Source organism: Hoplias malabaricus, chromosome 4, assembly GCF_029633855.1.
Source record: "Hoplias malabaricus isolate fHopMal1 chromosome 4, fHopMal1.hap1, whole genome shotgun sequence".
Classification (NCBI taxonomy): Eukaryota; Metazoa; Chordata; class Actinopteri; order Characiformes; family Erythrinidae; genus Hoplias; species Hoplias malabaricus.
In genome coordinates, this window is record NC_089803.1 from 3,216,307 (window position 1) to 3,228,114 (window position 11,808).

General features: G+C 42.1%; 1 protein-coding gene across 1 annotated transcript; it reads left to right on the forward strand.

Annotated features, from left to right (window-relative positions):
- The first annotated feature begins 4,553 nt into the window (after positions 1-4,553).
- LOC136694702 (gap junction alpha-9 protein-like) lies at positions 4,554-6,610 on the forward strand. The gene is made up of 2 exons (XM_066668468.1): positions 4,554-4,796; positions 5,360-6,610. Exons 1-2 carry the CDS (start codon positions 4,554-4,556, stop codon positions 6,608-6,610), a joined length of 1,494 nt encoding a protein of 497 aa, XP_066524565.1.
- The last annotated feature ends 5,198 nt before the right edge of the window (positions 6,611-11,808 follow it).

Sequence of the window (11,808 nt, forward strand, 5' to 3'; positions counted from 1 at the left end):
GTGTTCTCTCTGTGTCTGTGTGGGTTTCCTCCGGGTGACTGTCTGTGAGGAGTGTGGTGTGTTCTCCCTGTGTCTGTGTGGGTTTCCTCCGGGTGACTGTCTGTGAGGAGTGTGGTGTGTTCTCCCTGTGTCTGCGTGGGTTTCCTCTGGTTGACTGTCTGTGAGGAGTGTGGTGTGTTCTCTCTGTGTCTGCGTGGGTTTCCTCTGGTTGACTGTCTGTGAGGAGTGTGGTGTGTTCTCTCTGTGTCTGCGTGGGTTTCCTCTGGTTGACTGTCTGTGAGGAGTGTGGTGTGTTCTCTCTGTGTCTGCGTGGGTTTCCTCCGGGTGACTGTCTGTGAGGAGTGTGGTGTGTTCTCTCTGTGTCTGCGTGGGTTTCCTCCGGGTGACTGTCTGTGAGGAGTGTGGTGTGTTCTCTCTGTGTCTGCGTGGGTTTCCTCCGGGTGACTGTCTGTGAGGAGTGTGGTGTGTTCTCCCTGTGTCTGCGTGGGTTTCCTCCTGGTGCTTCGGTTTCCTCCAACAGCCCAAAAACTGAGTGAATGTGTGTGTTTGTGTGTGTCACCCTGTGAAGGAAACTCCAGGGTGTATTCCTGCCTTGAACCCAGTGATTTCATGTAGACTCTGGACCCACCACAGCCCTAAACTGGATAAGAGTTACAGACTGTGAATAAATTAATGAGTAATTTATGGTAGCACTGGATTTAATGTGGCAGTAGATTTAAAGTAGCATTGCATTTGAACCAGCAATTTGGATCTGTAGTGATCTATGGTGCTGTAGTTTATATATTGTGTGAGTACTGTAGTGTGTATGTTATGGCGGTGTGTGTTTTTTAACAGAGCCCTGGTTGTAGACACTGGTGTGTATCTGATTGGACACTGTAGTGTGTGTATTGTGTGTGTGTGTATTTACAGTAGAGTCTGTGTTGTAGCAGTGTGTGTTGTGTTGTGTAACAAAGTCCCGGGTGTAAGTGTAAATGCCATGTGTGTGTTATTGATCGTAACAGAGGGTGGTATAAACCGCGGGCGATTGGTCAGAACTGTAACTTGATTAGAGCTAGAGAGAGAGAGAGAGAGAGAGAGAGAGAGCTAGAGAGAGAGAGAGAGATCTCATGTGTGAAATCGGACGTGACCGATTGACATCGGTATCGATCAAAGAGTTTCGGCCGACAGAGAAAACTCTCTCTGCATGTGATTGTGTTTGTTTCTTTATCTCTGCATAACAAACAAACGCCAATAGACCTCTGTGGTTTTAGAACTGATTCATTATTATCTGTTTCACATGTGTTCTTCACCACTTTATTCTCTCCAAGGAAATTTAAAAGCCCCTTTCAGGAAGAACCAAGAACACTGAGGGAAACCAAAAGTCAAAAAGAGAACGTTCTTCAGAACCACTGAGAGGAACCGAAACTCCAATGAAGAACCCTCGTGAGAAAAAAAGTGTGAAACCAAGACTGAAATGGAATATGCCTTGGTTTTACCTCTTGTTCTGATTAACTTGAACCTGAGAACCTACAACTCAGAACCTACACCTTGTATATCTGCATACCTGCACAACAGTACACTGTTTAAATGCTGTTCCTGTTTCATAATTCTGTTAAAGCCTGTATATAATAGTTTTTATAGCACGTTATTGTATGTGTGCAGGACTTACATAGATATGACATATTGTCATCTGCACATGATCTAATATCACTCTGTGTTTTGTGTGTGCACTCACCAAGACAAATTCCTTGTATATCCAACATACTTGGCAAAATGAACTGATTCTGATTCTAAAGGAATCAATTCTAAAGGAACACAATTTCAGAAGCCACCCTCAGAGCAATAGCATCACCCACTGAGAGGAACCCAGAATCTCCCTCAGCTCAAGAGGAGGAACCACTGAGTAGAACCCAACTGTGATGCATAAGTGACTCTTTGTTTAGGGCCTGGTGAAATTAGGATCAAGCTGGGTGCAGTTAAACATCTCAGTGCGTACATCTTAAAAGATCTGATGTTACATCAGTGTAATTGCTGCTGTGGTTAAGGTGGAATGAAGATTAAAGTCAGTGTTTTGAAGAATCTGCTACTTAATGTAATGAACAACCGTCTTAGGCTATATTTCACCCTCATAACTCCAGAACATTCACACTAGCTCAAAAATATGAGTACACATTTTATTATGAGTGAGTTTACCTACTTTAAGGTCCATCCCTTGAAAACAAACTGTCCTTTATTGACCGGAGCTGAACTACATGTGACCTCTGTCTTTTCTGGTTCATTAATCTTTTGTGTGGTGAAGTAGAGAAAAGCACAGAACTGAGTGCAGTTGAGGAATCAGCTTCTCTCTCTGAAATCAACACTAATCAGCTTTTAGTCCCCACAATGTGAGTGAAACCTGGTGCATACACACACACATAAAGTGAACCGTATTGATCTCTTTAAGCTGAGTATAAATTAGAGCTGAACTGGTCAGTGCTGTGTTTCTGAGTGAATGAGCTTCAGCTCAGTTTTTTTATCTTTATTTCTCAGTTTTGTCTAATTTCTCTTTTTATTTCTCTCAATTTCTTTATTTTTCTTATTATTTCTATTATTATTTTCCATTTTTTCATAAATTCTCAGTTTTTTTTTGTTTAATTTCTTTTTATCACTCTCAGTTTTCTCCACGATGCCTGGTTCCACTGGGAGTGGATCAGAACTGCACTGTTTATTCAGATCATTACGATTATTTCAGTCAGACACAAGGTAAGAGATTGGATTAAACAGAAACTGTGTCAGTTAAGAGCTCTTTATTGCTGCAGAAATATGATGTAATCTCAGAGTGAAATAAAAGGAGGAATGCGGCTCTTTATTTTCAGTGTAAACAAAACCTTGATTTCTCCGTGTCAGATCTTTTAATTACCAGTGGTCTTTACACACTGTTAAAGTTTAAATTCTAAAGGGAACAATCGAAATGCTCCAAAACTTTTTGGAGTAAAGTATGTTTAGGGTTATGATTATTACAAGCAGATGTTGTCCTTCGCCTGTAGGACCTTTGCCCTAACCCTAGTATTCCATGAAAAATTGTTTCTCACAGTGACTGCGCATTATTTCATTATCGCTGTCCAATGGAAAATATGTTTCTCCAAAACAGTAACTCCAAAACAGAAGGAAGAAATCTTCTTGACTTTTAATGGAATTCAATGTAAATAGATTATATTCAGAGTAATTTTGGAGTGTTTCTATTGGTCCATTCACCATGAAATATACACACAGTGTGAAGGACAGCTGCTGGGTTCAAATGATGTAGTAAACTAAATACCTACAAACACAGAGATTTTTAATTGGAGAGAAATGGTGTACTACATTTATACAAACCTTGTGTCTGGCCTTGTGTAAACTGCATTAAAACAGGAATCTCTTCTGTGATGTTTCTTTATTTAATATAAAACTCTCAAAGAACAGAAACAGTCGAGTTGTTTAGAGACAACATTCTATTACTAATCTTTTTATTGTTCTTTTGTCATTAAATTGTGAGAATACACACAGCACAGAGTCCTGTTTCACTACAGTTTACACAATGGCAGACTTTTCCTGATATGTAGGTAATACATAGATTGTTATTAATAAAATATTTAAATTTTTAAAATCATCTGTGTTCTGAGGTGGTCAGTGACCTGCTTATTTTTTTTATTTTTTTTTTAAACTCAAAGGCTTTTATTTGGAGAATGGAAGACCATATGTTCAACATGAAGCCCAGTGAACTCCAAGCCCCATTTACCAGTAAGACAATCATGTTAAACATTGATAGCTGAAGATGTCCCTGTTCCTGTTGCAAAAGACCACTGAAGTCCACATAAGGTGTTGTGGGTGTGGCTGAATGCTCATTGTGGCTGGATTTCCCTGTGAATAAAAATGAATGGGGAGCTTGAAAATCTGTGAAACAACATGCTCCCAAACCAGATTCTATTTATTGTGTAATTTTTCTTCCAAATGTCAGTGAATACTTTGGATTATGAGGTCATTAAAGAGTACAAATATTAATATTTTTATATGCTAACAAGCTAATATTGCTATGCACAGACGTGATATAATGTGGCTGGAAACCTCCTCAATGTTTGAGAAGCTGCCGTTGGTTTAAAATACCATTAAGTAATAGTAGACTTTTAGTGTGATGTCATCTTAGTGCATACACGTGTTAGCTTTATTGCTCTGAAAACCTCAAAGTTCACAGGATCCAGTAACAAACTCAGAACCAGACTGGTTTGGAAGCATGTTGTTTCACACAGGACACAATAGCAGAGACTTTCAAACATAACATGTCCTCATGCCCTGCTTCTCTATTAAAGCCACTACTTCATTCAGAGAACTCAGGGAGCATTATCCAGGGAAAACTCAGGGAGTTTTTTATTGCTGTAAAAATGAAAAGGACATGTAAAAATTTAATGCAGGACATATTGAAATTGTATCTTAAAAGTGAAAATGTATCTTTGATCTTCGAAGATGTCATGATTTTCCAAGGAAGATCACGTCTCCAGTTGTTTTATGGTCAGTGATCTTGTCTCTGTAGCGATTGCTGCCCCACTGTCTGAGTGAGGATGGGAGACTGGAACTTCCTGGGTGGGATCCTTGAGGAGGTTCATATCCACTCCACCATGGTGGGGAAGATCTGGCTGACCATCCTCTTCATCTTCCGGATGTTGGTGTTGGGCGTAGCAGCTGAGGACGTGTGGAACGACGAGCAGGCAGACTTCATCTGTAACACCAAGGAGCCAGGCTGCCGCAATGTGTGCTACGATCGAGCCTTCCCCATCTCCCTCATACGTTACTGGGTCCTCCAGGTCACTCTTCTTTAATTTGGTTATCATCACGTTACCAACAAGAATCTTATCTAGTGCTCTGATGTTTCTACTTCACGCTTACCTGGTCAAACCCTAGATCTTAAACATTAGGAGTCGCAGATCATGCCGGTGTACTCAGACCTTGTGACGAGATGTGTCTAAATAAAGTCAATTTCAGTTGAAAGTACAAGCTTTGTGCTCTGTTTGTTTTGGTTTTACGAGAATAGACAAAGTAGATACTGAAACATCATAATTTTAAAAAGCACATGGGATGGAACACACACTGCTTTTATATTAACATTCATCATTTTTGTTCTTATACAGAAACAAAGCAAAGTTTGGAATTTACTGATGCTTTATTACAAGCTGAATACAGTAAAGATTGTGGTGGAGGGGTGAACTTGCTGGAATAGAGAGAGAGAGAGAGAGAGAGAGAGAGAGAGAGTGCAAATGAGAGAAACCGATGAGAAAAAATCTATACAAAACTGTCTACTAAGGGTTAAGGGGTTGTAAGAGAAAGTGTTTTTACTAACCTATGCTAATCTAATTCTGTATCACAATAGGTCATCTTTGTCTCCTCACCATCACTTGTCTATATGGGCCATGCCATCTACCAGCTCAGAGCCCTGGAAAAGGAGCGTCATTGCAAGAAGGTGGCACTACGACGGGAGCTGGAGGCTCTGGACTCAGAACAAGCAGAGGCTCGCAAAAGAATCGAGAGGGAGATGAGGCAGCTGGAACAAGGCAAACTGAACAAGGCACCACTCAGGGGTTCACTTCTCAGGACCTACATCGCCCACATTGTGACCCGTTCAGTGGTGGAGGTGGGATTCATGCTGGGTCAGCAGCTGCTGTATGGGAATCAGCTGCAGACACTGTACAAATGTGAGCGAGAGCCCTGCCCGAATATCGTGGACTGTTTCGTGTCTCGTCCAACTGAGAAAAGCGTCTTCATGGTCTTCATGCAAGTCATTGCTGCGGTCTCCCTCTTTCTAAGCTTGCTGGAGATCCTGCACCTCGGGTACAAGAAAATCAAGAAGGGAATCCTGAACTACTACCCGCACTTGAAGGAAGACTTGGACGATTGCTATGGTGCCAAGTCCAAAAAAAACTCAGTGGTCCACCAAGTGTGCATCAGCCAAGGACGCAAGGCCACGATCCCAACAGCGCCGAGTGGCTACACCCTGCTTCTCGAGAAACAAGCCAATGGACCTGCTTACCCTCACCTAATCAGCGGGTCTTCTGCTTTCCTGCCTGTCCAAGGTCAAACCGGAGGAAGACCTGGATTAGAACTTCAGAAAGAAGGCAAGGATAGTGTCCCAAGTCCCACTGAGCACAACAGTAACTCCAACAACACCAGAAATGAAGTTCGCTCTCGTCCAGACCACCCTGAGCAACTTCTTGAGGAGGATTCACAGGAGCTGGAGACTGAGAGTTCAGAGTACCCAACACTTCCAGTGAATGATTCCACCTCCTGTCCCACTACCTGTCCCGCAGGAGCCACTCGGAGACCCCGGAAAGTCAGCGGTCCATGGAACTGCAGCACAGTGATGGAAGGAAACGTCTCAGACAGTGCAGAGTCCTGCAGCAGCTCTACAGCTGCAGGGATCCGGCCCCGAGTTGGACTTCCTGCGGCCCCGGGAAAGCCCTTCCAGAAACCAGACTCCAGGAGATTCAGTCGGCCACAAAGTCCGGACTCTGCAGCCGACCGGAGCTCAGAGTCTCAACAAAGTCCTGCTCTCTCCACAAACCGCAGAAATTCACAGACAAGCAGCACCAGCAGCAGGAGAGCACCCACGGACCTGCAGATCTGAACAAGTCTGTGACTAGTAAAGTCGTTACCGAAGTCGTTGTGGAAGCAATAATCTTAAGAGATTTTTTCATAGCACAGGAGCTTAGAAGGTATATTAATACATCAACCTACATCTATACCTTAATGCAGGGGTTTTCAACATGTGGGGAGAGGGCGTGTGGCAGGTACTGGTTTGAATGAGCATGAGGTTACTACATTTTAAACTTTCTCCCACTAGACTTTGGCTGGTTACTGCTGTCATTTGGAAGAACTGTTCAGACAAGGTGCTGGAGTGGAGAATGATAAACAGCTCCTGTTGTTGATTGGCTAATAGAATGAGATTGACATAGAAAATCTAGCATCTGATTGGCTGTAAATGATTGCTATGTACTTCAACCACTGGTACTACTGCCTGAAACATATATTAATACACACTATCCAGCTAGGTTTTAAATAATGGATTTGATTGGTTTTAATGGTTGATGGGGATGGTGGCAGGTTGAAAGTACACGCAATGAAGGTGGCCTACGTCCAAAAGATGTTGAAAACCCCTGCTTTAATGAACGTATCAGTAAAAGTATCATTACTTTGTATCTCCAGACTATATCAGAAAACTGTTAATCATTTTTCACAGGTCTCACTGTGGCCAGACTTACAAATATTTCATTTATCCTAAATTTGTTCTTACTCAGACAGCACACAGGTGTGGGACCAGCTGAATATCAAGTCTTGTCTATGGGTTAATGACCCCAGGGTCAATGATGGAACCAGGTCAGGTTCAAATTCATTTATCTGATTGCCCATATTTATGTGATAAAGGCAGTCCACCAGGGTGCCACTATTAGCATGTGCTCAACTTACATAAGCTACCTTATGTTCTACCCATGTAGACCCTACTGAAGTGTGCTGGCTGGGTAAAAACTAAAGAAATGTGTGTCTGTAACACATTGCTGCTGTTCCTCTGTCAGACTGCCATCAAATTCACGTTCACAGCTATAGAAAGAAGGCTCCTTTTTCGTTTTCTTGAAGCTTTAGACTTATTTTACAATCTTTGCTCCTTTTGTCTTTAAATTTTCTCCTTTCAGCCAAGAACAAGAGATACTCCTGAAAATAAATCTGGGATGTTTTCTCAAAGTTAGCCTTGTGTTTATTTTAGACAGAGACATGAGGAAATGGAGCTCCAAACTTGAACTTCCAAAACTTGGACATACTTAAACTCCTGAAGGTGTTTTACTCCTTTCTTTTCCTTTGTAAGTTTTTATTATTGGAGACCTGGTCCCATAATCAGACAGAACAGCTGGGAGGCTCAGAAAAGAAATACTCAGATGTTTAGAGTATTAAAGTATGCTTCATTAAACCACAAAACACCTGCTGTTTCATTCTGTGAAGTCACAGATCACAAGCTGAGTGATCTGCATAATATTGTTATTCATTATTGGGTGTCAAGCCCATATTAGAGATTCGAAATAGTAACATGAGATGGATCACAGACCCTTCCCTATGGTCAGCGAGCATTAAGCACTGTTCTTTGGCATGTACAGGTTTAAAAAATTTGGTGTGTTCAGATTCTGGATATAATTCACATTACAAGGACAGTGTGAACAGCTGAAGGGAATTTGAACCTGCTGTGTGAACGTAGCAGTAAGCCCTGGTCACACTGGGATTTTGCAAGTGGTGAAATAGGTGTGGCTGTGTGACCGTAAACTGTCCTCCATTGAGTGTGGTGTGTTCTTCCTGTGTCTGCATGGGTTTCCTCCGGGTGACTGTCTGTGAGGAGTGTGGTGTGTTCTCCCTGTGTCTGTGTGGGTTTCCTCCGGGTGACTGTTTGTGAGGAGTGTGGTGTGTTCTCTCTGTGTCTGCATGGGTTTCCTCCGGGTGACTGTCTGTGAGGAGTGTGGTGTGTTCTCCCTGTGTCTGCGTGGGTTTCCTCCGGGTGACTGTTTGTGAGGAGTGTGGTGTGTTCTCTCTGTGTCTGCATGGGTTTCCTCCGGGTGACTGTCTGTGAGGAGTGTGGTGTGCTCTCCCTGTGTCTGCATGGGTTTCCTCCGGGTGACTGTTTGTGAGGAGTGTGGTGTGTTCTCTCTGTGTCTGCATGGGTTTCCTCCGGGTGACTGTTTGTGAGGAGTGTGGTGTGTTCTTCCTGTGTCTGCATGGGTTTCCTCCGGGTGACTGTCTGTGAGGAGTGTGGTGTGCTCTCCCTGTGTCTGCGTGGGTTTCCTCCGGGTGACTGTTTGTGAGGAGTGTGGTGTGTTCTCTCTGTGTCTGCATGGGTTTCCTCCGGGTGACTGTCTGTGAGGAGTGTGGTGTGCTCTCCCTGTGTCTGCATGGGTTTCCTCCGGGTGCTCCGGATTCCTCCTCCCACGATCCAAAAACACACGTTGGTAGATGGATTGGTGAATCAAATCTGTCAGTAGGTGTGTGTGTGTGGGACTGACGCCCCCTCCAGTGTCTGTTCCCACCTTGCACCCAATGATTCCAGGTAGGCTCAGGACCCACTGCAACCCTGAGGGTTACAGACAATGAACGAATGAATGGTGTTGAAAGAGCAGATGTGAGCATTTCTTTTTCAGAGGGAAGATTTGTTTGCTCTGCATTTATTTAAAAAATCCAATTTCTGAACTTTAGCAGTCAGCACTGCTGCATGTTGGCTCAGACAGAGCAGAGACAGTACAGAGAGGGTCATAGGACACTCAGTCAGAGCAAAGATGAACCTGATGCAAGTTTTCAGGCCAAATTTATTTGCCTATAATTTGTGAAATGTGCCTGTCGTAGTAAATGTCATTGACCTGAATAGAATTTCACAGACATAAGTGGACATTTGCAGTTTGGATTGCTTTAAGAAAAAGGGTGGGACCAGAAGATTTAAGATGCTAAACGTCAGCCATATATCATATGGTTGGCTAAGAATATGGCTAACTTGCTATCCTCAGGCAAATTTATAATCAGCTCAGACTGTGTTGTAGAAAATGCACTGCTAACATGTGGTTACAATAAACTTTTCCACGGTTTTTGAATCTACATAGTTTTTAGGCCAAACTTCTATTTCCAGAACAAAACTAAGTGAGATGTTACTGTAAATATATTTACCTTGGAAATCTGCATCAAGTCCATTAAAGTGAATGGGGTTATTTCAATGACCACAGTCCAGTGTGACCACAGCATCAGAGACCGAGTACAGACAGTGGAGATGGAGCTGAGGACAGTTACGTCCCCTCACTGATGCCCTGCAGGATGAGGGAAACCAATCACATGGAACCAAGCGGCTCTGTAAACGTGCCCACCCCGTCCCCTCGCTGCAGGCAGTAATTGCACAACGGTGCCACCAATCTGGTTATTGAGCAGTGTGTTGCAGAGAGGGTGAGTTGTGATTGCTCTGATTGATGGTTAATGATGACCAGCGCTGGGCTGTGGAGCAGTGGAATAGTGTTCTGGAATGAACTGGTGCGTTAGAACTAATCATCCAACTTCAGAAATGTATTGGTGAGCTGAGTGGCATCATATTACATAAACTTACAGAAATCCTCGACACTGCCCCCTGCAGGCATAAGATCAGAATGACCTTCTGCATCTGGAACACGTGGCACAAAGCCGTTTAGCCAGATAGTTTAAGCCAAAAGTCAAGCCTGTCTGATAGCAAAAGAACTGAGCACCCTTCTTATCGGACAATCCTCAAATTTGGACTTAAATTATCTGGCTAACAAGAAGGGAGTGTATAACCCATTTAGCCTAATAACATATGTCTAAGAATACCCGTTGCAAAATATCTGAAGGACATTCCTAGTGGACCTCACCTTTGGGATCAAGTTATCTAACTAACTCAGAAAGCACAAAAATGGTATTTTAAAGAGTTTGACCAGATAAATTAAGCCTAAAGTCAATCCGATAGCAAAAGATGTTGACACATTCCTCAACTTTAGGCTTAAGTTGGCTGGCTAAGTCAAAAACTGTATTACACAAAGCAGGTTTTCACAGTTTAGCCAGATAAATTAAGCCTAAAGTTAAGGAATGCACCTGATGTACAGTCTGTCCAATAGGGAAAGAACAGAGACCCATTCCTATTGGACAACGTGCAGCTTTAGTTATTTAGCTAACAGTAGACAGTGACAGTGTTGAAAGACTGGACAGGCTTGATTTTGGGCTTATCTGGCTAAACGGAGAAATCCTGCTTTAGAGTATACCCCTCAGATCTTTGGTCAGTTCTCTGATTTAGCTCAGGCTTGTTTAGCGCTGGGGAGTAACACTATACATGTAACAGCGATATGTATTTATCATACAAATCATAAGTAACTATTGTATTACAGTCAATGAAACAAAGACAGTATCCAGAATACAGCTACACTGGAGAAATGGATCACATTAATGTATGAACACACATTTTCAAATTCTCTTTTTCCACTACGGAGTATTTCCATTAGTCAGTCGGTCATTACCGCTCAGCTGCGGGGAAATGCTGCTCAAGTGTGGGCTTTAGCAAAGCTTCAGGCATAAATGTGAATAAAACATTTGCAATTATAGCAAGAATTATATTAACACTGCTGCTTTTAGCAGTGTTCTGAGGCTTTTTTTTTCCTTTTTCATAGAAGCATCTTTTAGAATTAAGTTATTTTTGGTGTCTGGCTACTGCCTGAAAGCAGGAAAGCTCTTGTAAACACTATTAAATGTGATGGTTTAGTTGTTTTGTGTAGTTTTTAATGTCAATGCGTATACGAACCAGTTTTCTAAACCTGCTGCTATGGTCCACCTTAAATTGTGTAGCAGTTTATATTCAAGCCCTCAGAACTGCCTTAAACTGTGCTGTAAATTCTATACAAAAAAAAAGAATATATTATGTTTTACTAAACATTCTTTCTTTTTTACAGACGAATCATTGAAGATATTTTGGCTCTTCTAGTCTTCAATTCTTTACAATAAATGTGGTCAATGTTCATGAAAACTAATACATTCACCTAGTTGTTACAGTAAAACACAACTGAATATTCTTCTAAAGTAACGGTGTACCCACTGTGTTCACACTGATTTAAATGTAAGGAAATATTAGGATATATCATAAGTATTCCAGAGTATTCAGAATACATTATTTGTATTAAGTAATGTAACAGAATATATTACAAAAAACATTTTAGGGCATGTACTTGGTATTCTATGAAATAAACAATTTTATAAGTACCCCTCCCAACGCTGGACACAATAAGCCCAAAGGGAATCTACAGGGGTTGGACA

Excerpts from the sequence above, each read along its gene's own strand:
- LOC136694702 (XM_066668468.1), top strand. The coding sequence starts at position 4,554 with ATGGGAGACTGGAACTTCCTGGGTGGGATCCTTGAGGAGGTTCATATC. Across the intron at positions 4,797-5,359 it reads TACGTTACTGGGTCCTCCAG|GTCATCTTTGTCTCCTCACC; the intron begins GTCACTCTTCTT and ends GTATCACAATAG.